General features: G+C 37.8%; 1 protein-coding gene across 20 annotated transcripts in view; it reads left to right on the top strand.

The window, feature by feature from the left end:
* The window catches only part of STAU2 (staufen double-stranded RNA binding protein 2), a 310,084-nt gene that overhangs the window by 165,638 nt on the left and 116,703 nt on the right, over nucleotides 1–27,743 (top strand). For 17 of the 20 annotated variants that reach the window (XR_007148653.1, XR_007148652.1, XM_047842650.1 and 14 more), the window contains one exon: nucleotides 19,153–19,460. Coding sequence is in view for 18 of the 20 variants with exons in the window: in XM_047842650.1 (XP_047698606.1) it covers nucleotides 19,153–19,460 (308 nt within the window). In the remaining 2 variants the exon portion in view is untranslated. Of the gene's footprint in view, nucleotides 1–19,152; nucleotides 21,862–27,743 lie in introns of those variants that run through there. The other 3 variants (XM_047842668.1, XM_047842667.1, XM_047842664.1) reach the window with 2 other exon arrangements.

Genomic DNA, 27,743 nt, shown 5'->3' with positions numbered 1-27,743 from the left:
CTTTGTAATGTTTCAAAATGAGTCAGCATGGTACCTTAAGATTATTTCTTCTTTCTCAAGACTGACTTGCCTCTCTTAGGTCTTTTGTAGTTCCATGTGAATTTTAGGATTTTTTTTTTTTCTTTAAAAAATGCCAATGGTATTTAGATAAGGATTACATCAAATCTTTAGATTGTTTGGGTTGTATAGACACTGTAATAATATTAAATTTCACAGTCCATGAGCATGGGATTTCTTTTCATTTATTTGTTCCATCTTTAATCCTTTGAGCAATGTTTTATAATTTCCAGTGTACAAATTTTCACCTCCTTGGTTAAGAGAATTCTAAATATTTTATTCTTTTTGATGCTATTGTAAATGGATTGTTTTCTTAGTCCTTTTCAGATATCTTATTGTTAATGTATAGAAATCCAACTGAGTTACAGTGGGGTAAAAACAGAGAGCTTTCCCTCCCGCTAAGGTCAGGAACAAGACAGGGATGTCCACTCTCGCCACTGTTATTCAATATAGTATTGGAAGTCTTCGCCTCTGCAAGCAGACAACACAAAGAAATAAAAGGCATTCAAATCGGCCAGGAGGAGGTCAAACTTTCACTCTTTGCAGATGACATGATACTCTATATGGAGAACCCAAAAGATTCCACCAAAAAACTTCTAGAACTGATTCATGAATTCAGCAAAGTTGCAGGATATAAAATCAATGCACATAAGTTAGTTGCATTGCTATATACCAACAATGAAGCAACAGAAAGAGAAATCAAGGAATCGATCCCATTTACAGTTGCACAAAAAAACCATAAAATACCTAGGAATAAATCTAACCAAAGAGTTGAAAAATAGTAGAAAGCTTATGAAAGAAATTGAAGAAGACACAAAAATATGGAAAAAGATTCCATGCTCCTGGATAGGAAGAACAAATATCGTTAAAATGTCAATACTACCCAAAGCAATCTACATATTCAGTGCAAATTCTATCAAAGTAACATCAGCATTCTTCACAGAGCTAGAACAAATAATCCTAAAATTTGTATGGAACCAGAAAAGACCCCGAAGAGCCAAAGCAATCTTGAAAAAGAAAACCAAAGCAGGAAGCATCACAATCCCAGACGTCAAGCTATATACTACAATGCTGTAATCATCAAGACAGTGTGGTACTGGCACAAGAACAGACACTCAGATCAATGGAACAGAATAGAGAACCCAGAAATGGACCCACAAACATATGGCCAACTAATCTTTGACAAAGCAGGAAAGAATATCCAATGGAATAAAGACAGTCTCTTCAGCAAGTGGTGCTGGGAAAAGTGGACAGTGACATGCAGAAGAATGAAGCTGGGCCACTGTCTTACACCATACACAAAAATAAAATAGATGAAAGACCTCAATGTAACACAGGAAGCCGTCAAAATCCTTGAGGAGAAAGCAGGCAAAAACCTCTTTGATCTTGGCCGCAACAACTTCTTACTCAACACATCTCCAGAGGCAAGGGAAACAAAAGCAAAAATGAACTACTGGGACCTCATCAAAATAAAAAGCTTCTGCACAGCCAAGGAAACAATCAGCAAAACTAAAAGGCAACTGACAGAATGGGAGAAGATATTTGCAAATGACATATCAGATAAAGAGTTAGTATCCAAAATCTATAAAGAACTTATCAAACTCAACACCGAAAAAAACAAATAATCCAGTGAAGAAATGGGTGAAAGACATGAATAGACACTTCTCAACGTTTATTTATTTTTGGGACAGCGAGAGACAGAGCATGAACGGGGGAGGGGCAGAGAGAGAGGGAGACACAGAATCGGAAACAGGCTCCAGGCTCTGAGCCATCAGCCCAGAGCCCGATGCGGGGCTCGAACTCACGGACCGCGAGATCGTGACCTGGCTGAAGTCGGACGCTTAACCGACTGCGCCACCCAGGCGCCCCTAATAGACACTTCTCTAAGGAAGACATCCAGATGGCCAACCGACACATGAAAAAATGCACAACATCACTCATCATCAGGGGAATACAAATCAAAACCACAATGAGATACCACCTTACACCTGTCAGAATGGCTAACATTAACAACTCAGGCAACAATAGATGTTGGCGAGGATGTGGAGAAAGAGGATCTCTTTTGTATTGGTGGCAATGCAAGCTGGTGCAGCCACTCTGGAAAACAGTATGGAGGTTCCTCAAAAAACTAAAAATAGAACTACCCTACGACCCAGCAATTGCACTACTAGGCATTTATCCAAGGAATACAGGGGTGCTGTTTCGAAGGGACACATGCACCCCCATGTTTATAGCAGCACTACCAACAATAGCCAAAATATTGAAAGAGCCCAAATGTCCATCGATGGATGAATGGATAAAGAAGATGTGGTGTATATATACATACAGATATATACATACACATATCTGTATATATACACATATATACACGTATATATCTGTATGTATATACATATGTGTATGTATATATCTGTATGTATATATACATACATACACATGTATATACATACATGTATATACATACCTACATGTATACATACATACGTACACACACAATAGAGTATTACTCGGCAATCAAAAATAATGAAATCTAGGGGCACCTGGGTGGCTCAGTTGGTTAAGCGTCCGACTTTGGCTCAGGTCACGATCTCACGGTTCGTGAGTTTGAGCCCCGCGTCAGGCTCTGGGCTGATGGCTCAGAGCCTGGAGCCTGCTTCCGATTCTGTGTCTCCCTCTCTCTCTGCCCCTCCCCCATTCATGCTGTGTCTCTCTCTGTCTCAAAAATAAATAAACATTAAAAAAAAATGAAATCTTGCCATTTGCAACATGGAACTGGAAGGTATTATGCTAAGTGAAATGAGTCAGTCAGAGAAAGACAAAAATCATATGACTTCACTCATATGAGGACTTTAAGAGACAAAACAGATGAACATAAGGGAAGAGAAACAAAAATAATATAAAACCAGGGAGGGAGACAAAACAGAAGAGCCTCATAAATATGGAGAACAAACTGAGGGTTGCTGGAGGGGTTGTGGGAGGGGGGATGGGCTAAATGGGTAAGGGCATTAAGGAATCTACTCCTGAAATCATTGTTGCACTATATGCTAACTAATTTGGATGTAAATTTTAAAAAATAAAAAATAAAATTAAAAAAAAATCCAATTGAGTTTTGTGTGTTGACTTTATGTCCTGTTAATTGCTGTGTTTACATATTAGATATAACAGTTGGTTTGTAGAATCTCTCATGTTTTCTGCATGTAAGATCATACAATCTATGGACAGAGATAATTTTACTTCTTTATAATTTGAATGCTTTCTATTTCTTTTTCTTGCCTAATTGCTCTGGTTAGAACTTCTAGCACTTATTAGTATTGAATAGAGGTGTCAAAAACATCCGTGCCTATTAAATGAAAAGCTAGACTATTTTTGTGAAGTCTGTTTCTCTTGCAGTATATTAAGTTCCTGATGTCACCTTTCAGAGAGAGCAGTCTTTAGCATGTGCATGGTCACATGGGATGATAGTGGATTTAGTAGGGCTCTATTTTGCCCTCTTTCTAATCTCTGTTTTCTGCATCTTTTGATTTAACACTTAGCTTATGGTTTCCACTAATTGCTGTCGTATAGCCCTATGGTTTTCTTGGGACATAAATTATACCCAGTCTGAACCAATTAACTTTGGATCCCTTTTCAGAATAGTTTCTGAGGCCAGTATCTCAGGTTTTGATCCCAACGGCACTCTTCTTGGCTGTCTCTTTTCCTGGTTCTATCTGGGAAACTATGTTAGGTTTATAGTGTAGCTTCCTGCTGTTTTCATGAAATTAGCAGACTCTTGTGAATTGCTAACCTCTAAAACCTCCAATGTTTCATGAGTGCCCTTAGGCTTAAACTTATCCACAATCCATTTCAAATAAACTAATTTCCTTTGGGGGAGCTTTAAAGCTCTGTTCTTATGGACTACCTCACCCCCTGAGCAGAATTTCTGAGTCACTGCTTTCCAGTGAGAATGGGGACAGTGGTCACTTCCCTGAGAGTGCTTCATAAATGACCAGAGTGTTGGGCAGGGAAGGTACTCTCTGTTGTTCTTGGCTTGCCTTTCCTGACATGAACCTCCCTCGTATGATCAAGCTGAGGAGAGGCATATCAGTTCCCAAGTATTGTCAACCTGCTGTGCTTGTGTAGAGCCTTAATTGTATGAGTGGTGGCTGCATGGAAGAAGGATTGCCCGATTTCATGGCCATATATATATGAGGAATTTAGATTTTTCAACTTGGAGCTGGGGGAAATGAGATATTCTGGTAGCCTGCCCTTCCTGGTGACATGCCATATTCCTTGACAGGAGATTGAGGAGAGAGAGCTTCCCCACCCCATCTTCTTAGCTGCATATGAGGGGAGGAAGTGGGTCATGGCTCAGTGCCACAGACTCTTGTTCTTACTGAGATTTGTTACATTTTCTTGATTAAATGTATAATAACTTCTGATGCAAAACCTGGAGTTAGGCTAAATGTCACAGTTTAAAGGCATGGTTCTCTACAAGACTGCCCTCACTTCTGATACCAGCTGCTAGGAGGGGATTTATAGGCTACTCTCACTTCTGACCAACTGTTTATAAATTCAAATTTTCTCATGACCCTTTAGATTTAATAATTCACTAGAATCACTTACAGAATCCAGGAAAGTCCTATACAAGATTATGGAATTGTTATAGCAAAAAGGACAAATCAGAACCAGCCAAAAGAAGAGACATATAGGGTGAGATCTGGGAGGCTCCCAAACACAAAGCTTCCAGTGTCCCTTTCCCATGAGTCAGGATGGATCATCACCCCCCCCCCGCCCCCCCCCACACACACACGATGTGTAATATTGCCAACCAGAGGGGACTCACTCAAGTTTCCAAAGTTGTCCAGAATTTTTATGAGCTTTCATTTTATAGGCATAATTGAATCATTCATTGGCCATGAGGTTGATACCAGTCTCCAACTCTTTCTCTTTCTCAGAAATTTGACTGATATCATTTGATTCAAAGCTCCAACTATCTAATCACATCATTGGTCTTTCTGACATGGCCATCACCCATCTTGAATCATCTTGTTAGCATAAACCCTGATGTGGTCCAAAGGGTCCCCCATGAATAATAAAGACACTCCTGTCACTCAGGAAATTCCAAGGATTTAGAGACTACCTCCCAAGAACTGGGGACAGAGTCCAGCCAAATGGGAAAATGTCTTATTTGCTGTATGTACTTGGAACAATTTCTAGAGACTTAAATTTTTTTTTTCATTAATACTCTTCAGTTATGGTTGTTTGATGTGGATGGGTTAATAGATCTCCTATGTCATTTGAAATAGAATGTCTTGTTTTTTTTTTAATTAATATTTATAAGATATGCCTTATTTTCCCTATCCTTTTAGTTTTAACTTGCCTATATCATAATATTTGAAGTGAGTTTCATTTAGACAGCATGTAGTTGGGTCTTAATTTTTAATCTACTCTGCCAGTCTCCTTTTAACTCATGTATTTAGGTCATTTACATTTAATGTAATCATTGGTATGGTATGGTTTATGTCTGCCATTTTATTTCTTTTTTCTATTGTTGTTGTTTTTTTTTTCTTGCCTCCTGTGGGTTACTGGGTCACTCTTTAGAATTCTACTTTGATTATCTAAACTTTCTTTGAGTTTATCTCATAGCCATTTTAGTGCTTGTCTTAGTGCTTAGTGCTTGCTCTCATAATGTGTCAGTTTATGGATACTGTCATTTTACACTTCGGAGTGAAGTATAGAAATCTTACCTCTCTTTTTATCCCTTTACCTTTCTTATTTATAATTGTCTTAAGAATTTCCTATGTATTTATGTAAGTATGTATGTATGTATGTGTGTATGTATTTATTTAGTAAACTTAGTGCCTAGGGTGGAGCTTGAACCCATGACCCTGAGATTGAGAGGTGCATACTCTAGTGACTGAGCCAGTCAGGGACCCCTCCTCTATATACATTTAGACTAATTTATACATTTAGTACAATTTTTGCTTTGTCTGGAAAATGTAATTTAAAAAAACCTCAGCGAAGAAACAAATTCTAGTATTTTTACCCATATTATTTGTTTACCATGTTTTTTTCCCCTTCTTTCTGTTCTGTAGGTCTTTCTTTTTTGCTTCCTTTCTGCTAAAGGTCTCGGTGTATCCATTCTTGTAGCATGGGTTTACTGGTAAAAATCATCTTAGTTTTCCTATATCTGAGAATGCTTCACTATCCCCTTCATTCCTAAAGTATATTTTTGCTGGGTATAGGATTCTGGGTTGACAATACTTCCACCCATCTTCCCCCTAGCACTTGATAAATATTGTGCTATTTCCTTTTGACACCCATGGTTTGGGATGAGAATCCACTGTCATTTGAATTGTTTTTCCCCTGAGGTTAAGTTTTGCTTTTTCTCTAACTTTCAAGATTCTTTTTCTTTTTCTTCAGTTTTTCAAAGTTTAATTATGATGTGTTTTGTTGTGGTTTCTTTATATTTATCCTGCTCTGGGTTCACACAACATTTTGAATGTGTATAGTTTATGTCTTTTGCCATTTGGGGCATTTTCAGCCATTATTTATACTTCAGTACTTTTTTAGACCCACCTTCTTTCTCCTTTCCTTCTGGAACACCAGCAGCACAAATTTTAGTTCTTTTGTTGTAGTCTCACTGATCCCTGAGGTGTTCTTCATTTTATTTCTAGTCTTTTTTTCCCCTCTCTTGTTCATATGAGGTAATTTATATCTTTTTTTCAACTTCCGCTTCACTAATTCTTTCCTCTGTTCATTCTGCTGTTGAAACCATCCACTGAGATTTTTATTTCAATTAATGTGTATTTTAGTTCCAAAATTACCATTTGGTTTTTCTTTTTACCTTCCATTTATTTGCCGAGACTTTCTATTTGCTAAAGCTTTCTATTTGCAGTTGTTTCAAGCATGTTTTTGCTTGCTTAATTGAAGCATTTTTATCATAGCTGCTTTAACATTGTTGTTGATTTTTTTAAAATCTCTGTCCTCTCAGTATTGGCATCTTTTGATGTTTTTTCATTCAGTTTGAGGTCTTCATGTTTCTTAATATGATTTGAAATTTTTTATTGAAAACTGTGTATTTTCTTAGTATACTATAAGACTAGGTATTTTGTACACCTTCTGTTTCCATTGTGGGGTGGTTTTTTTTTTTTTTTTTTTGGTGTTTTGTTTTTTCAGTGATACCACTTGGCCTGTGGAGTAGGGGTGCCACCTTGTTACTGTTAGTTGCTAGTACAAGTCCAGTTTCTCTATTCTACCTCCAATGATACCCAGGGTAGAGGACTCTTCATTATTACTGGATAGAATGGGAATTCTGGCTGCACATAGTCTTCATTGATACCACAATGGAGATAACCTTTTCACTGCTAGGTGATGATTAAAATCCTGACTCTCCAATGTTCCTCTCCAGGCAACACTCTTAACAGGGAGGGGAAAGGGCTTCTCATTACTGATGGGTAGGGGTAGGGTAGATGTCCAGGCTTTCTGTGATCTCCATTGATAGTATAGGGTGAGGTCAAAGTCCCAGATTCCTACGAGGCCTTCTCCAGTACCATCACAGTGGAGGTGATGGGGAGTCTTATTATACAGCTTGATGGCAGTAAAAGCGTGGGCTCCCAACTTGGCCTTTGGTGTTATAGGTGAGAATAGGACAACAGTTTTTTGTGTGTGTGCTTGGCTGAAGTAAGTAGTTTTTGTATGAGTTTTCTGTCTTACTAGACTGTTTCTTTCCTGGTCCTAAAAAATGAGTTTGTTATTTTTGCAAGGAGATTTTTAACATTAGATACATTACTTAATATTTATATTGTTCTGGGGTGCCTGGGTGGCTCAGTCGGTTGAGCGTCTGACTTCAGCTCAGGTCAGGATCTCACCGTTTGTGAGTTCAAGCCCCGTGTCGGGCTCTGTGCTGACAGCTCAGAGCCTGGAGCCTGTTTCAGATTCTGTGTCTCCCTGTCTCTGCCCCTACCCCACTCATGCTCTGTCTCTCTCTGTCTCTCAAAAAATGAATAAACATTAAAAAATTTTTTAAATATTTATATTGTTCTAATCAGTTCATTTTTATTTATAGTATTGTGGAATTAGTCCTAACTTTCTGAGTAATACATAGACTAATTTGGAATAGATTATTAAATCAGAATTTATATCATATAAGGAGAATTAAAAGAGTTATGTGGATTAAGTTCTTTCATCCTAAAGCTACACTTTTTCTGTTATGTTAAACTAATACTTGAAGTTACTTTCTCACAACAAATAAAATTATGATGCTGACTGAGCACGTTATTTTTACACGTCTTCCCAAAGGGTGGTTTCACAATGCAAATCTTTTTCTTTTTTTTAAAAGTGATTTCTGCCTGGCTCCTATTTCTAGCTTTTCTATCATGCTACTTGAGAGAGACTCTGGTTCATTGAGCCTAGAAAATAGGTTTGAAATGAAAACCGGGAGACACCTCATATTAAGTTCAATATCTTGACACTTTCTTTTCTCTGTGCTGGTGTTAGAATATTTCAAGACTCATTTCCATAGAACTTAAACGTACAGATGCAAAGAATAAGAGTTTTTGTTTTCATATTTGTTTATTTTACCGATTGAAGGGTAGTTACATGTGCTAATCCCAAAAGCTAGATGCCGAGTTGCAGTCCCAAGCCTTGCTGCTTACCATCTGTAACTTTGAGAGGTCACCATGACCTCTCTGAGCCTCAGGGCCTTCAACTGGAAAATGGACAAAATCATAATTCCTGTGACAGAGGGTTATTGTGAGGATTACTGAGCTAATCTATGCAAAGCCTGCTGTCTAGTAAGGTCTATATGAATGTTACCTATGCTTATTCTTGTTTTATGAGCTCTCTGGAACAGATGCTTGGGATGCTAGCAGGGGAATAGTGAGTGCAATGTTAGGGGCTGCTGCAGCAGACATTTCAGTGTGTGTTTCTTCCTCCTGAGAGACTGGTCATTTGTGTCATATGGCAGGCTTACATAATGCATTTTTCAGGGTTTGTTTTTTTGTTTTGTGTTTTGTTTTTTACAGTTTTTGGTAAGTAGTCATTAATGGATTTTTTTCTGTGAAGAAAAAAACTAATGGTCTTTATTTTGTCAGAAACATTTTAACCCCATTTAAATAAATGCATAATTGAACATGGCTCATTATGTTCACAAGCTGCTCTCAAACTTCATTTTTACTGTACCAGTTTTGTCTCACTTGGTAGAAATGTTCATGGTTCTGTCTTTTTTGAACAGAACAGATTTGTTCTATATAAGCCAGCTGAGACTTTGTTTATTATTAAGGTGAATCGTGAATTTATTCACGATACTCACGTCCTCATCCTTTGTCATTATATACTTTCAAGTTTTCTTTTTTAAAGAAAAAACAACTGTTCAGCCCTTGGTTTTGAAAACTCTTGACTAACCCCTTTTCTTGGCTAAGATAGTGTACATATGTACAGTGGAACAAACTTTCCAAGGCATTTCCCAGTTCATTTGAATTTTTTTCAAACAATGTTTTTGTTTCAAAAAATAACAATTTTTTTGTTTCAACAAAAATTTCAAAAAACTCCTTTTGTTGCTATTATTACTTTTAGCTTTTTAAAGAAAATTTATCATTTACCATTTTGTGGTTCCCCTCCTCCCCATTGCACAGCTGAAATAATGAAGGCACAGTCTCTTTTAGGTGCGCAGGATGCTGTGTCATGACCCTTCTGGTCAGGCCTCTGCCCTGGGGTTGCACCTGTTGTGGATCAGGGCTGGCACTTTTCCCTCTTGGTACCATGCTCTCCAGAAGACTTTCATATCATGCCAAAAAGTTCTGTTGGTAATTTAATTCATAAACATTCACCAAACTAATAATTTCACATATATCATGTTAAATGTAGCTCCCCCCCCCCCCCCCCGCCAAAAGAAGAAAAAAGACCAATAAAATGCACAAATTAAAAAAATTAGTGCTGTCCAACTCTAAGGGCAAGAACGGGGTTAGTTTTTAACCACTGATTTAAGGTATACTTTTTGAGCACATTAAAATAAAATACATCATTTTGGGGCGCCTGGGTGGCGCAGTCAGTTAAGCATCTGACTTCAGCCAGGTCACGATCTTGCGGTCCGTGAGTTCGAGCCCCGCGTCGGGCTCTGGGCTGATGGCTCGGAGCCTGGAGCCTGTTTCCGATTCTGTGTCTCCCTCTCTCTCTGCCCTTCCCCTGCTCATGCTCTGTCTCTCTCTGTCCCAAAAGTAAATAAACGTTGAAAAAAAAAATTAAAAAAAAAATACATCATTTTGTTCATTTGTTCAATAATGACTCCTTTTTCAATGTAGCTGTTTCTTTAATCCAGAACAGCTTTAGTCTCATCTGCAATGTGAAATGTGATCAAATTTTTGCTAATTAGGAGCTTTACCTTCCAAAATGATTCTTAAACTGACCTTAAAAAAGAAACTTCTAGGGGCGCCTGGGTGGCTCAGTTGGTTAAGCATCAGACTTCAGCTAAGGTCACGATCTCACTGTTTGTGGGTTCGAGCCCCATGTCAAGCTCTGTGCTGACAGTTCAGAGCCTGGTGCCTGCTTTGAATTCTGTGTCTCCTCTGTCTGCTCCTCTCCCACTCATGCTGTGTCCCTCTCTCTCTCTCTCAAAAATAAATATAAAAAAAAAATGTTAAAAAAAAAAAGAAACTTGTAACAAATTCTTTACCTGTTTATTTGATTTTTTTCATTGTATTGCTTTTAGCCAACATTTTTCCTTTTTAGTTTGATTTTCAGGAGAATTTTTTTTCTAATTTTGTATTAATTGATTCTTGTCTCTATCTAAATAGTTTATATTTGACTTAAAAGTTAGAACTAGGGACCTTGATTGAGCCTCAGCCGGAAGACAGGTTGATACTGAGCTGTTTGGAAAGGGAGAGGTGAGGTCCCCTAAAAATACCATCCTATTCCATTGCATCTCAATGACAGGGCAGCAGGAAGTGGGAGATTTCTAAGATCAAGTCAGGCTTGTTGCCAAAGATCATGAGAAGATGGATTGGCTATTCGTATCTGCACTCCAGGAAGATGGCCATGGTGGTTCCATTGGTTCCTTCTTGGGCTCCATGTGCACTCATCTAATAAATAGCCCTGAGCTTACCTGGGAAGGAAAGAGTACCAGCCCTAAGCCAGAGCCTAGGAAACCAGGGACGGTGCATCAGGCAGAGGCAGGGGTCAAAGCTGCAGACCCCAAGGCACAGGCACTGCCAATGCCAGCCCTGCTTACTCTTGGGGCCATATCCAGTGCTAGTGCCACTGTCCTTCTTGCCTCAGCGGCACCTTCTTCTGGGGCCTCTGTACTGAGGGAGAGGCCCAGAGAAACATAGCAGTGCTTTCATGTAATTGTAATTTAACAAGTTGTAAAAGTAGTGCAGAGGGTTTGCATGTGCCCATCACTCGGTTTCTCCCAATAGTGACATTTTATATAATTACAGGACATTCACAAAACCAGGAAATTGACATGGGTACATTACAATGAACTAGACTATAGACCTTCCTTAGATTTCATGAATTTTCATAGAGGTGATTTTTTAAAAATCACTGTAAGCCTGATAAATCATGTTGCTCATGCTTTTCTCAAATTTCCTGTTTTGGAACAGTAGTCCGTTTCCTAGTTTTTAAGATTTTTTTAAAATAACAATTTGTTTCTGAAACTTTAAAGATAAAGTGCATTGAGTGGATCAGAATGATGTTAAGAGATACTACCATCATTAAGACACACAAGGGAAAGTTAGTGAGTAGCAAATGCTACAAAGGCAGACTTTATGTTTATCAGCGGGAAAATCAGCCATACGCTTGACTCTGCCGCTTGAATCTTTGGCTGCCACTTGAATCTTTGGACAAAAGATTTAAAAAAAAGAAAAAAAAAAGAAAAACTCATTAGGCATCAATTTTGCCAGTAGCAACCAAGTAACTTTTCAGATAACCAATTCAAAAAGTTGAGGGCTGTTTTAAGATAATTGGTGCTAATCAGGAAGCATGCCTGTTTTCTGAGATAGCAATCAACAAAATATTCTTTCTCATCAGAGAAGAAATAAAAATCGGAGGCATCAGCTTTCAAAATATGCACAAATAATTTACTTTCTTATTAAAATTTGGTGAATTGTCCATGATAGTAACTAAGTAGAAGCAGAGTCTACCCACATGCACTATATTTCAATCAGAGGAAATTGCCACCTCACCATTCTGGTCCTTCTCTCACTTACAAACAAGTATTTTTATCCCTATGTGAATTATTAATTTTTTTTTGTTATGCAAAGCTTACTGTGGCAGAAGGAGACCTGAGTATTATTAGGTATTTTTTTAGTATTTACTAAAAAACATTTAGGGGCCCCTGGGTGGCTCAGGTCAAGCGTCCAGCTTCAGCTCAGGTCATGATCTCGTGTACATGGGTTCGAGCCCCACATTGGGCTCTGTGCTGACCGCTCAGAGCCTGGAGCTTGGCTTTGGATTCTTTGTCTCCCTCTCTCTCTGCCCCTACCTTGCTTGTGCTCTGTTTCTGTCTCTCAAAAAATAAAATGTTAAAAAGAAATATTTACTCCAACAGTTTTGTGACAAAAATTCAAAAAATTAAAAGCTTTGGTATAAAAAGTGACAAATTTATTTTACTAAGAAGCAGCTGTGCACTCATTCCATGGACTTGCAGAGAAATCCTTCCATATAGACTGGCATTAACCATTTGCATCAGTCTAGTGACATTATCCTTCTTACTGCATCAACTTGCCCTGTTGCTCTGATGCCCTGATACCAACTACTACTCAGTGACATTTATGTTCTTCAGCCTCTCTCAAAGAGTGAGGACATTACTGAACATTGAAAGGCAAGGTTGTCCTGAGTTTGCTTATCTGCACATATGATACAATCTTTTAAGAGATCTTGATTCAAAATGTCCTCTACAACTCTTCCGGTAAAGACTGAAGCTCCATAAAGATGCTCCAGGATGTTTTGCACGAACCAGAGGGTTCACATACACATTTGAAAGAAGCAAAAACCCAAGGGGAAAAACATGTAAAATGTTCATGATGGTCTGGCATTCCTCGTTTTGTAAGATGTCCCAGTCCCTGGCAAGTTTGGGCTTTTAAAATTCTGTTTGACACAGGAAACAAAAGTAAACATGAACTATTAGGACTTAATCAAGATAAAACTGTTTCATCTACACAGTTAAGGAAACAGTCAACAAAACTAAAAGGCAGCCTCCAGAATGGGAGAAGATACTTGCAAGTGACATATCTGATAAAGCATTAGTATCCAAAATCTATAAAGAACTTCTCAAACTCAACACCCAAAACCAAATAATCCAGTTAAGAAATGGGCAGAAGACAGGAATAAACATTTTCCAAAAAAGACATCCAGATGGCTAACAGGCACAGGAAAAGAAGCTTAGTGTCCCTCATCATCAGGGAAATACAAGTCAACACCACAATGAGATACCACCTCATACCTGTCAGAATGCCTAAAATTACCAACACAGGAAGCTACAGATGTTGGTGAGGATGTGGAGAAAGGGGGTCCCTCTTACACTGTTGGTGGGAATGTATACCGGTACAGCTACTTTGGAAAACAGTGTGAAGGTTCCTCAAAAAGTTAAAAGTAGAACTACCTTATGACCCAGCAATTGTATTACTAGGTATTTATCCAATGGTAAAAAAATACAGATTCGAAGGGGCACATGCACCTCCATGTTCACAGCAGCACTATCAACAATAGCCAAACTATGGAAGAGCCCACATGTCCATCAACTGATGAATGGATAAAGAAGATGTGGGGTGTGTGTGTGTGTGTGTGTGTGTGTGTGTGTGTGTGTGTGCACGTGCGCGCGCACACACACACACACACACACACAATGAAATATTACTCAGCCATCAAAAAGAATGAAATCTTGCCATTTGCAACCACTTGGATGGAGCTAGAGTAATAAAAATGCCCATTTCATATGGTTATTATGGGGAGCTAAATGAGATAATTAATGAAAGTGGTAGCATAATGCCAGTGTTGTATCTACAAAGTAGCTGTGTGCAATGGTTACAAACTGATAGTATGAAGATGGGAGGCAAAATCTAGGACAAAAGACAGATGATGGGAGAATGGGTTCAGGACATCCTAAGAGCATGAATATAATAGGATATAGCAGGCTTGAGCAAGGGAAATACATTTGAAGTCCATGATCAAAACTGAGGTCCAAACTAACAGGAAATAAGGCACAAGCCTAGGTGGTTACATGAGAAGAAGTTTATCCTGCATAATAATCAAATGTAAATTAATGTAACAGTGAAATATTATAGTGTCAATAATTATTTAGAATAACTAAAGCCTGTTTCAACAGAAGGATGAGAAATCAGGTTTAGTTACACAATGCTAATAGAAGTATAGATTGTTGGGGCACCTGGGTGGCTCAGTTGGTTAAGCAATCGACTTCTGCTTGGGTCATGATCTCATGGCTTGTGAGCCCACACAGCGTTCTATGCTAACAGCTGGGAGCCTGGAGCCTGCTTCCGATTCTGTGTATGTCTCTTTCTCTCTGCCCCTCCCCCCCCCAAAATAAATAAACATTAAAAAAATATTTGGAAGTATAAATTGTTATAGGTTTCCAGGAGGCCTAATTGGCAAAATAAGTTAGAGTCCTTAAGTATTTATAGCCTAAATTACACTTTGATTCTACTTTCAGAATCTTTACCCTTCTGAAAAGGTACTTAAATTTACAACAGGAAGAACCTAAACGAATTGTGACCAGTGCATTTACTCCGTTACTAATATTCAAGTTGAAAATCAGTCAGTGGTTGACTGCAGAAATCCACATGTGTCTTTATACTCTTTCAACAACTATTCTACTAGTTGAGCTCTGTAGAAAGGAATCTTCTTTATTCGTGAAGAAAAGTCAACGCAGGCTTTACTGTAGAATAAGGGAGTCTGAACCCTGCGTGAGTTCTTATACTGTGAGGTAATGCCTCTCTTGAGTGTTGAGAGAGCATTTTTGTTGCTTTATAATATTGTTATTGGCAAGCCCGTTACTGCTGTATAATAACAATACTGAAGTAATGCTGTTAGTTTCTTGATTTCTTAAATTGAGTGTCGAATTTAGAGTCATAACATTTAAATTATTCTTCAAATAAGAGTTACATGTGGTATTTATGCAGCTAGTGAAAAAACAAAAACCAATAAGACATTTCATTTATCAAATTGGTAAATATTTTTACAACTTTATTGAGGTATAATTGAAGTATAATAAGCTGCACATAAGGTATTCAGTTTGATCACTTTTGACATATGACCTGTTTTTACTTACAGCATTTCTGACACCAAATATATGGGGATCTTTTTCCCCATACCAACCAATTCTCCAATTTTCCAGAAACCAGTTGGGTGTCCAACAGTTCCACTCAATTCTGACACTACCCAGAATGGAAAGTAGACTCCCACAGATAAGGACACTGTCGCACAAGACTGCCCCACTTCAGATGCCAGGCACAAGTCCTTTGCTGCCACCTGTACTTCTGACCAACAGTCTATAAATTTAGGGGGTTCCCCCGACCCTCTCCTCAAGTTTGATCATGTGCTAGAATGGCTTACAGAACTCAGGAAGATATTTTATTTACTATCACTGGTTTATTATAAAGGATATAACATGAACAGTTAGAAGGGTCTGGACCACAGCAGTTGGCATTGGGATGCACCAAACCTCCCAGCATGTCAATATGTTTGAAACTCAAGAGGTCTCCGAGCTTCATCATTTGGGGGCTTTTTATGGAGGTTCCATTACATAGACATGATTGATTAAATCATTGATCGTTGGTGCTTGAACTCAAATCTTTAGCTCCTCTCACCTCCCCAGAAGTGAGGTTCTTATTTTGGTATTGGATATTATTTAAACATCTTCTCCCTTATCTACACTAACAGAAAGCAGAGGCGCAAAGATGTTTTAATAATAATAATATCCAATACCAAAATAGGGGGAAAAAGGTACTTTCATATATGAATATGGGAATGTGAAATTGTTACAACTTTTGTGGAGCTGTGCCAATTTGGAGCAAATTGTTAGCATCAAAAAACACCTAAAATGCATGTTGTTCGAACTAGCAATTCTGTTTCTAACTTAAAGAAATAAATTTTCTTATAAACAAGGATTTAAAAGGGGTTGCCTGGGTGGCGTAGTCGGTTAAGCGTCCGACTTCAGCCAGGTCACGATCTCTCGGTCCGTGGGTTCGAGCCCCTCGTCGGGCTCTGGGCTGATGGCTCAGAGCCTGGAGCCTGTTTCCGATTCTGTGTCTCCCTCTCTCTCTGCCCCTCCCCCGTTCATGCTCTGTCTCTCTCTGTCGCAAAAATAAATAAAAAATGTTGAAAAAAAAAATTAAAAAAAAATAAACAAGGATTTAAAAACAAAAATGTTTATCACTATGTTGTTTACAGTTACAAAAATTTGGAAACAAGTTAGATGTCCAACAATATGGGCTTGTTTAAGGTAATAGTTTGTATAATTAAATATTAAGCTTTAATATTAGTAGTAAAAGTCTATTGTTTTATAAACAACAGGATCATATGGTATTCCTGTGTTTTAGCACATTTTTTCACCTCAACAACAAAAAAGAGTTCATATAAAAAATACTAAAACTGTATCTTTAAAGCAAAATGTTAAAAATAGTTTCCTCTGTTTAGTGAGATTTATCTGTATTTTTTCCAGTGCATATATTTTTTAAGTTTATTTATTTATTTTGAGAGAGAGAGAGAGAGAGAGAGAGAGGAAGAGAGGGAGAGAGCACATCTCCACACAAGTGAAGAAGGAGCAGAGAGAGAGGGAGAGAGAATCCCAAGTAGGCTCCAAGCAGTCAGCACAGAGCCTGACATGGGGCTCAAATTCACAGACCGTGAGATCATGACCTGAGCTGAAATCAGGAGTCAGATGCTTTACTGACTGAGCCACCCAAGTGCCTTGATGCATATTTTCTTTAAAAAATTTTATTTGAAATTTTTTCCTGATTATAAAACTAACACAAAAGCATAAAATCAATCCATAAAATTGGACTGATATATGAATTTGAGCTATAAATTATTTTATAAAATAACTTCTTTGTTTTGATGTTATCAGGATAAAGTCCTTGGAGTTTGGCCCTCCCTACCTCCACTTTTTACCTTTTGCAGTTCCCACCTCCCTCTTCATGCCCTAGTGGTAAGGAAATGCCTGAGGTTTCCTGGCACACGCGTTCGGCCGGTCCCTGCCTTTGTCTGTCTGCCTTTAGTTTTCTTCCTCCTCAGCTTTATTCTCCTTATCCCTTGAAATCTGCTGTCAGATTTCAGCATGTTCAGGCATGTTCGAGAAGCCTTTCCTGAGCTCCTAGTGCTTAACCTTTCTCATCCCACTGCTCTCTAGATTCATTTCTTCTGAGCCACCTGCCACATATTAGCCCTTTTCATTTTCCTCTCCCAACAGAATGAGCCTCACTGGAGGTCAGGACAGTATTGGTTAGCACAGCACCTAGAACCTAGCAATAGAAGCTTAACTATGTGTGTGTACACGCACGTGTATAACTGAACAGTAGAAATAAAGATGTGATGGGATCAAGTAGCATGGAGTGTTGGAAGAAGTGTGAATATATCTGCATGACTGGAGCATGAGATCTTTATGAAGAATTTAGATGAGGATAGAAATGTAAGGAGGAGCCAGATAATTAAGGGCTTGATATGGCATCCCAAGGAATTTGGATTTTATAGCATAGTGATGGGAAGCCAGAAAAGATGTTTATATAAGAAAATCACTAGCCTTAGCATTTTTCAAAGTGTTAGTTGTTATCAATGTTATGTAAAAAACTGGGATTTGGAATTTTTGAACCACTATATTGGACTCCTGAAATTAATATAACACTGTATGTTAACTATACTGGAATTAAAATCTAAATTAAAAAAAAAACTTAGATATAAAATAAATTTGGGAAGTCCTGGGTAAAACCAAGTTGAATAGATTTTTATTTTTTTGGACTTCTCAGTCTTTACTATGCTAATATGCATTTTTAATCCTCCAAAAGGTAGGTATGTGTGTGTGTGATATAATTTACATTATTTCCCAGATTTATTTATCATAGAACACTTCTATTTGGGACTATGTTGTAGACATTTGGGGAAATAGACACTAGTATCAGTGAAACCTTTTAGTGATTGTTACAGTAGTTCAGGTGAGAAACATTGAAGGCTTGAATCAGAAGGTTAATGGTTGGAGAGAGAGAGGAGAGAGAGGCAGGCAAGAGCATGGTAATTAGGTTTTATCTGTCAGAACACATTCTCCAGAAGTGGTGATTTCTCAGTAATTTTATAAGATAGCATGCTTTGTGATTTGCTAATATCTGATCCAAAGACATTAGAACAAGCAGTGTGAAATGCAGTTTGAAACATCTCTGAGATAAATGGTGGTCAGAGGAAAGTGCTTCTATTTATATGTTTACAACCCCACCAACTGATAACATAGCCCCAGGCTCACTCCTTTTGATATCAGAACCTGTCCACTGTCTGGCATGAACTAATGCACTTGATGATGAAGGGACAGATTCTAGACTGAATATGGTGACTACTTGTTCCTGGGTGAGGCAAAGCCAGGAGTCTAGGTTGGACAACCGAGCAGATAGATGGTGGTATCATAATGAGATTTGCAAGATAGGACAGTGTGCCGGGGTTGGGAAGAAGGCACTCTGTCACTCTTTGAAATGTTCATGCGTGAGAGTTGTCTGTGGGACACCCTTGTGAAGAGGAACCGCACCCGGAGGCCATCAGGTCTACGAGTTTGTACCTCCGATGATTTGCACTGATCCCAGCCCTCATTTTACCTACTGTCTCTCAGTTGCTGTGTATGTTAGAGGTTCATGTCTCTGTGAGATCGTAAAAAGTTAAATTGCACGTTGAAGACCGAGCACATTCCTAATCTTTTTAAACTTCTGATTTTAGGAATATTGAACTATATATTATTCATCTCTAAACGGAGGCTGCCTCTGCCTCTGCAGGTACGAGGAAGATGCTTGATTGACAGTGTTTCTTACTACTTGGTTACTAAACCAAGTGAAAGCATTAAGTTAACTATTTTATTTTTATTTTAATTATTTTAAGTGTAGTAACACTGTTCCTTCATTTTATTTATAGCTCCAAAAGGAATTCTTCATTTGTCTCCTGATGTTTATCAAGAGATGGAAGCCAGCCGCCACAAAGTAATCTCTGGCACTACTCTAGGCTATTTGTCACCCAAAGATATGAACCAACCCTCAAGCTCTTTCTTCAGTATATCTCCCACATCGAATAGTTCAGCTACCATTGCCAGGGAACTCCTAATGAATGGAACGTCTCCTACAGCTGAAGCCATAGGTTTAAAAGGAAGTTCTCCTACTCCCCCTTGTTCTCCAGTACAACCTTCAAAACAACTGGAATATTTAGCAAGGATTCAAGGCTTTCAGGTATGAATTACAAGCAAAAACAAAAACAAGAAAAAAATTCATTAGCCCCAAATCCTTCATCTCTATCCATCAGAAAGCTCATTCTTGCCTGCTAGTGTGATCTATATGCCACTTACATTGTAAAGTATCAGGAACACAGAGGTCAGAAAAAAGAGAGCCCTATGCACGTGCCTCATTTTTTTTTTTTCATTCTATCCATTCATCTTTTGCTTCCTGGCTCTCCTCCGTTTTTCTTCTTCTTCCTATTATTTTTTTTTTTTTTGAACATTTTTAATTCTCTGTTCTGTCTTCCAGTTGGTCTTGATTGGGTGCATCTATCTTCTCACTCTGTCTTCCACAAACAAAAATTCTGCCTTTCATACATTTGGTGTTAGTATTTAGCACTAAGTTTTCCCTCATTTACAATAAGGCTGAGGTTTTCTAATGATGATTTTATTTCCATAGCAGTTTTGAAGTCGGCATTCTATTGCTAGTAATGATTCAGGTATACCGTTAAGGTACAACATCCTAGAACTCTGTTATCTTAGGAGTCAATTAAACATGGTATTAGAACAATAAGGACATGCTTTCTAGTTGTTTGAAGCATAAAAACATGTATTTGTTTTAGTGGATCACGTTTTGAACCGTGTAGGGTAGGACCTGCCTCGGTACTAATAATTCTGTTTTACTGGTTAGTCTAACTCTAGCTCACTGAACTTGTGTATATGAATTTGGGAATGGGAATTTTTTTCCCTATTCTTTGTTCCCTTAGGAAAAAAACCCAGCAGGCCTTTGTGGATAGAGCTTTTAAAAGAATTGTTAACTCTAGGAAGAGGAAATACCTATGTTCTGATTTCTTAGTTGCCTTGAAAATCATGGACTGAACTGTAACTGCTGACTTGACTGGATGAACAGCCGTGTGCTTGTGCGTAGAAAGAGTGTACTGCACCCTCAGATCTCACTGTTCTCATCCCCTTTTCCATCTTAGTCTTATTCCCTAAGACCAAAAACTGTAATTTCCTTTAGAAATGCTCTAGAAGATCTGTATTGTGTAGAATGATCATGTATTTATAAAAATTTTACCAGTTTAGATATGAAATCAGAAAGAAGATCTTGTGTCTTGGCAGGTATTTTGCATGGTTTTTTTTGTTTGTTTGTTTGTTTGTTTGTTTGTTTGCCTTCACAGAAACCCGATTCTTTCAAATCTATTGCCAGGTAATCGTTAGTGTTTTTAATCAGACTATTAATATGAATTGAAGAAGCTGTTATCACTTATCGGCTCTGTCGTCTGAAATTTTAAACACTTGATTTAAAATTAAAAAATTTTAGAATTTGTTTTTGTTGTTTACCTTAAGAATGACAATAAATCACTGTTTAAAATAAAAAGACCTTGATTCATAGAGTTAAAGTACTGGAGAAAAGCTAATAATTCTTAGTTCTATCTATAATCTGCACACAATGAACTAGAAATAAACTGTGATGAAAAGAAACTCACTGCTTATTTACAAACCTAGTCATTTAGAAATGTCTGAGAATAACACTGCATTTTTATAGAAACAAAGCACAAAATACATTCAAGCTCTGAATTGATTTTTTTGCTTGGAGATGTTATTATGGTAGATGTAATTTTGCTGCCAGAAAAACTACTTAAATTTTTTATTTGTATTTATTTGTTAATTCTTGGTAATGATAACAATTATAATTTTATAATTAGTCAAAATGGAGAGTCTGTTTCCCTTATTATTGGGCTGACTGCTCAGACCTCTTTATAAAGCGTATGCTAAGATGATATACTCTTATTTATGACAAGTTAAACATTTCCAAATTCGTGTACTGTGATTTTTACATACTAATGAACATAAACAGATGGTTTGAAAACATTACTGTGCTTCTTTGGTCGAATGAGCTTGGTATTGAGTGAAATCCTGTGTCACGGAGCGATCACAGCCTGCATCTGAGCAGTGAACAGAATCTTTGTGGGAAATGGCTTAGTGTCTTCTCAGGCACATGGCATATCTTCATGATGTCACAGTAAAAGGTTCTTCATAGTTGAGAGTTTGTAGGTTACTAACTTTATCAGGTATCTTTACATGGTAGAAAAACATGTAGACTGTTTCTCTTTCTTAAATGTTTCAACTGGACTGTAGTTTAGAAGTTATAGGGTCAGCTTGTTATGGATTTCATGCTATTCTGTTATTTTTCTTTCTGGAATTTAAAACAATAAATTCTTTTTCTGTGTTTCTAGGTTAGTACTTTTTTATTTTGTTATTGTACATTGACTAGATATTACTGCTTATTGAATATTGTATAAACCCTTCTTTGGCCTTCCTTGACCATTTGAAATTTGATTTAAGCCTATCAGAGCCTTTGTATGGACAGCTATATTGTATTACAAAGTAAAAATATATTAGTGTACCGAAAACTAAGTTGTTTTAGTTTTAAATTTTTTTCATTACTCAATCTTTAATTGAAATTTATAAATTACAGAAAGCCTATTTGCTTACTAGAATGTAGGTATTAAGCTCACATTTTTTGCTTAAATCTACAAAATAATTAAAATTATTATGCAATTAAAGTTATTATTAATAAAGCTGACTTCACAGAGCAGAATGTGACTGAACACCTGCACATTCTTGGTACTTTTGTCACTGTTTGGACTCACCTTAAGTTTTATCATATTTTAGATGCAAGCGTCTGGATCCCTGTCATAAATGAGTGTTTCTTTGAAGTTTTATTGAGTGCATTTTAACTATCCTCTTTTAAAGTCTGAATGTTCTTATTGATTGTCTTATTATTTTCTAGCAAGAAAAGTTTTTTTAAGTTTTTATTTATTTTTGAGAGAGACAGAGACGATGTGAGTGGGGAGGGGCAGAGAGAGAGAGAGAGAGAGAGAGAGAGAGAGAGAGAGAGAGAATTCCAAGCAGGCTGTGCGCTGCCAGCTCAGAGCCCTATGCGGGGCCCAAACTCATGAACTGAGCTCATGACTTGAGCCAAAAGAGTCAGATGCTAAACTGACTGATCCTGGCACCCCAAAACTATTCAGCTCTTTAAATTTTTAATGTTTATTTATTTTTGAGAGAGAGAGAGATGGAGACAGCGTGAGTAGTGGAGGGGCAGAGAGAGAGGGAGACACAGAATCTGAAGCAGGTTCCAGGCTCTGAGCTTTCAGCACAGATCCTGATGCGGGGCTTGAACTCATGAACTGGGAGACCTGCACTGAAGTCAGACGCTTAACCAACTGAGCCAACCTGGTGCCCTGTAACTATTCAGCTTTTTAAAGACAGTTATTATGGCGGAGACATTCTTGAAATGCTGTGCATTTGAACTGAAGTAGATTTTGTTTTGTTGTGTTATAATTTACGTTATTCTAAGTTATAACCTTAATATGCTTGGCCATACTAATTTTATTAGAAATCTAGATTTGTATAATTAGATATAAACAGTTTCTTTGTCTTTTGGTTCTTGTACTAATTCCAGTGTATGTGTATGGGTAGGGTGGTTCCCACACAGCACCAAGTAATTCTCAGGACACCAGCAAGGTGTCAGAATTCAACTCAATTCCAATACTGTTTCCATGGAGACAGCATCAGATGCCCCAGGTCAAGGGTTCAGTCCTGCAAGACACCCTCAGCCCTCCCCACCAACTATTAGATGCCAGTAGCAAGCCCAGGTTGCTGCCTGTACTTTTGACTGACCAGCCATCAATCAGAGGTTCCCACAACCTCCTCCTCAGGTTCAGTAATTTGCTAGAGCAACTCCCAAGACTCCGAGAATTTTACTTCCTAGATCACCCGTTTATTGTGAAAGGATATAAGTCAGAGCAGCCAGAGGGAAGGGCACAGAGCTTCCACGCCTTCTCCTGGCGCACCACCTTCCCAGCACCTCCATGTGCTCACCAACCCAGAAGCTCTCAGAATCCTGTCCTTTTGGACTTTTACGGGGGCTTCGTTATGAAGCCACGATTGGTTAAATCATTGACCATTGGCGATTGATTCAACCTCCAGCCCCTCTCCCATCACCCAAGGTCAGGGGGATGGGACTGAAAGCTCTAACCCTCTAATCATTGTTTGGCTCCATTGGCGATCAGCTCCCATCCTTAGCAAACGACTCTATCGCTTTCAATAGTTAGGAAATACCAAGGGTATGGGGAGCTAGTATCAGAAAAAAGGGGTGAAGACCAAATGTATATTTCTTATAAATCATAGTATCATGCTCTATTTAAATGAGTCATTAGAAAAGTGATTTGATTGGAAATGAAAATTAGTTCTTTTAGCAAGTTATCCTTTCTAGATGAATTTAATTTCAGTTTGCTATTCTCTGTCCCCTTTTTGTGATCATCATCCATTGGATAGTGCTGATTTTGAAACCTCTGGATAAACTATAAGCTAGGTTTGCTTTTTTCACATTAAGAATATAAACAAAGAAATAGTTGTCGTCTTAGTTAAACCATAATTATTTTTACAAAATCAAGGAGGGTTTTATAGAGGGTTTTTTTTTATTATTATTTTGAGTTTTAGATGTTAGTACTGTTTCTAGCAAGATGAAAATGTCAGTAGAAAGCTTTAAAATACCGACTTAAAATCTTTCTTTCAAATACAATTCAAACTTAATACATTTCAACTGGTTTTATCTCCTTTTATGAAGTTTAATATAATTATAGCAGGCTTATTTTACAGTTACAGGCTTCCTTTAAATATTTATTTTAACATATATGGCATTTAAAAACTTTTTTTTAGCATTTATTTATTTTGAGAGAGAGAGTCAATGCAAGCAGGGGAGGGGGCAGAGAGAGAGGGAGACACAGAATCCGAAGCAGGTTCCAGGCTCTGAGCTGTCAGTACAGAGCCTGATGTGGGGCTTGAACCCACAAGCCATGATATCATGACCTGAGCCAAAGATGGACGTTCAACTGACTAAGCCACCCAGGCGCCCCTATGGCATATAACATTTTAAGAATATGGCCGTAATACAGATTCCATTAAGAATTAGTATGGAAGGTAGCTGACCAATCTGAGAATCAACCTTTTGTCTTTCCTTTTTCATTCTTCCCTGTACCTCATTTTTTATAAACCAAGTATTTATCATCAAAGAGGCTATTTGCAGCTTTTTTTTTTTTAAGAATGAGGGATCTATTTTTTTCAAAGAGCAATATAAATTAAACTTTGTAGGTTTTTTTCGTAGAATATGGAGAAAGAAATCATGCATATACATATACCCCCCACTTAGAAATATGTTTTTCCCCAATTTTAAATTTATCCTTGAAACATAACTTACTACATTATTTCTCAGCCCAAATTTTCATCTATGCCACTACAGAAATGGCTGTATAAAATGGGGAGAAGTTACTCAGAGTGCAATGAGTAAAATACATTTGTGGGGTTGGCGTGGGGTCAACAGATTCTGCTCTGATTTGCAGTTGCTTTTTTTAAAAATTTATTTATTTATTTAGTTTTAGAGAACACACTTGGGGCAGAGGGAGAGAGAGAGAGAGAGAGAGAGAGAGAGAGAGAGAGAGAGAATCCTAAGCGCGCTCTGCTGCTTAGCACAGAGACCTATGCAGGGCTTGATCCCAGCACCTAGGGATCATGATCTGAACTGAAATCAAGAGTCAGATGCTCAACCGACTGAGCCACCCAGGCACCCCTGCAGTCATTCTTTAAAAATCCCTTTTGGATTTGGCCTTTACTACTTTCCAAAGACGTTGGAGACGTGGTTTAGTATTTGAACTCTCCCAAAGGCTTGGTGTTTCTATAGTGACCCTAAAATTCAGGTTTGTTCTTCAAATGGGCAACCCAAGTTTGTGCAGACTGACTTATTGTCTCTGGTATCATTATACCTTGACATATTTTGCCAAACTCCCAAAAGTATGCAGACTACATATTACAAAACTACTTCTGTAAAAACCAGTGGAATTATCTATCAACTCATTTTGCTGAAATTTCTAACTCTATAGAAAAAAACTTCTGGTTGAAAGAAAGAAATCCTGATGCATATAAACCATGATCAGTAACAATAATATAGGTAAGAATCAGGCAAGCCTTGAGTAGAATAGTCCCTTATTACAACATGCATTTATTCTGGACTCACTTCACCCTAAGTCACTACAGAGTACAACCATGGAACTCAAAAGGACAAAGACATTCATCTTGGAGCCTTGATGTGCCAGCACGCACATAGTAAGACATATAAGGTATTTCAAAGAAAAAGTACTATACAAACATGGAAAGAGCCTTTCCTACCACCGTGACTTTGATGTGGTACAGAAAAAAACAAAGGCTGTCATTAATGTGTCTTCCCCAAGTAGAAATACCTAGCTTTCTCTGTTTGTATCAAACTTCAGCTCAGCATGAGAATTCTACTTGGAATCATTTGAAAATCATGGGGCGCCTGGGTGGTGCAGTCGGTTAAGCGTCCGACTTCAGCCAGGTCACGATCTCGCGGTCCGTGAGTTTGAGCCCCGCGTCAGGCTCTGGGCTGATGGCTCAGAGCCTGGAGCCTGTTTCTGATTCTGTGTCTCCCTCTCTCTCTGCCCCTCCCCCGTTCATGCTCTGTCTCTCTCTGTCCCAAAAATAAATAAACGTTGAAAAAAAAAATTAAAAAGAAAATCAAATCTTTGAAGAAATTATTTTTCATCTAAAGGTGAATTAAATTTCCTTTTGCTAGAAAAAGTCGGCAATAATAGGATTTTTACTTAGGGACATGAGATTAACTGTTCTACCCATCGAGTCTCTTCATGTTGGGCAAATAGCAATATACCCGTGCTCATTCTGAGTCATGTTGAAATGATCTATTTTTCTCTCTCCAGCAATCAGCTGTGTCTAAGATTTTTTTCATTAGTGACTGTGGTTAAAATTTCATATGTATTGTTCTCTTCTCACCCAGGATAAATCTTGAAAAAGAGAGCAATATGTGGAATTATTGCACGTAAAGGATTTTCTGCACACTGAAAAAAACAAACAACTAAGATAGCAGGCACATGCTTCATTTTGGAAATATATGGGTAAATAAGGAAACGAAACTGACATTTACTCATTTAAGTAGGCTTTACGACCAGCGTGGAGCCCAGTGCAGAGCTTGAACTCACAACCCTGAGCTAAGATCAAGAATCAGATGCTTAACCAACTGAGCCACCAAGGCACTCAGATCTTTGTATTATTTTAAATCAAACTGTTGTATAGTGTTTGGAGATTGATCCCTGTAAGTAGGACTAAGTTTGTGGTGGAGGTCCATGGTCTTCTAGATAGTGGTTTAGTTATTGATTTTATTAATCCATTTGTGCCCTCTATTAGATACATAACTGAGTCTGAGTTATTTAAGAGTTCTAACTCTTTTGAGCTGGAAGGAAGTTGAATTTTATTCTGACATAAAATTTTATTATGTAAATACACATTTGAGGGACTACACAAGTAAAAGCTTTCTATTAGCAATGTAGTTTACTCATTTCCCCATGTGGAATTATTAGTTAATTTTAAACCCTGACAGAGTTTAGGTTCTGGAAAGTTCTGCCATCTTAACAGGGTCACATCAAAAGGCAGACTTACTTGTCAGAGATAAGGGATATTTGAAAAACTTTCAACATGTTTTTGTCTGTATTACTGTCATTTTTTTAAGTTTAAGAAAAGCCCAGAATCAAGTCCTAAATTGGAACATTTGAGGAAACAAAGACCGCAGTTTGAAGATGATACAGTGACAACTTGAATAAACCTTATTAAGAGAAAAATAGTAGCTAATGCATTAGTTTTCAGTAATCTCAGTATGTGAAAGAACTAGATGGATATGAAGTTAAATCTGGCTACAGAGTTTGTCAGCCCATTGAACACTGGAATTGATTTAGCTGAAGAACAGGAAATGGGACATCTACTTATTCATTCTGGGCAAACACTTAATAAGTACCTACACATGATAGGTAACATGTCAAGCACTGGACACAGTAGGAATTATGGTCAAGTTGAGCACAGACAGGTAAATAAAACCAATATGCCAAAGGTTGGCCACTACCATAAATTAGTCCTATCTCCAAGGATCATTGTTGGAACATTACACAACAGTTTGATAAAAATAATTAAAGATTTGTAGCATCTGCATGAAATAATGTATGTAATGTCTACCCCCATAGTAAGAGGCATAAGGGTCACCTGGTAAGTGTTCACTTTAGGTGTAGTTAGCCATGTCAAGAATCACAAATAAGAACGAACAGCTCTGACCGAAGGAATTAGGGAAGAACAGCGGATGAGACATTTGAAATAACTTTTAAAGAGCACATAGAATTTTCAGGTGAATAAGAATAGCAGGCAGAAGCCAAGC

This window comes from Prionailurus viverrinus, chromosome F2, assembly GCF_022837055.1.
Source record: "Prionailurus viverrinus isolate Anna chromosome F2, UM_Priviv_1.0, whole genome shotgun sequence".
Classification (NCBI taxonomy): domain Eukaryota; kingdom Metazoa; phylum Chordata; class Mammalia; order Carnivora; family Felidae; genus Prionailurus; species Prionailurus viverrinus.
This window is presented reverse-complemented; position numbering and strand designations above follow the sequence as displayed.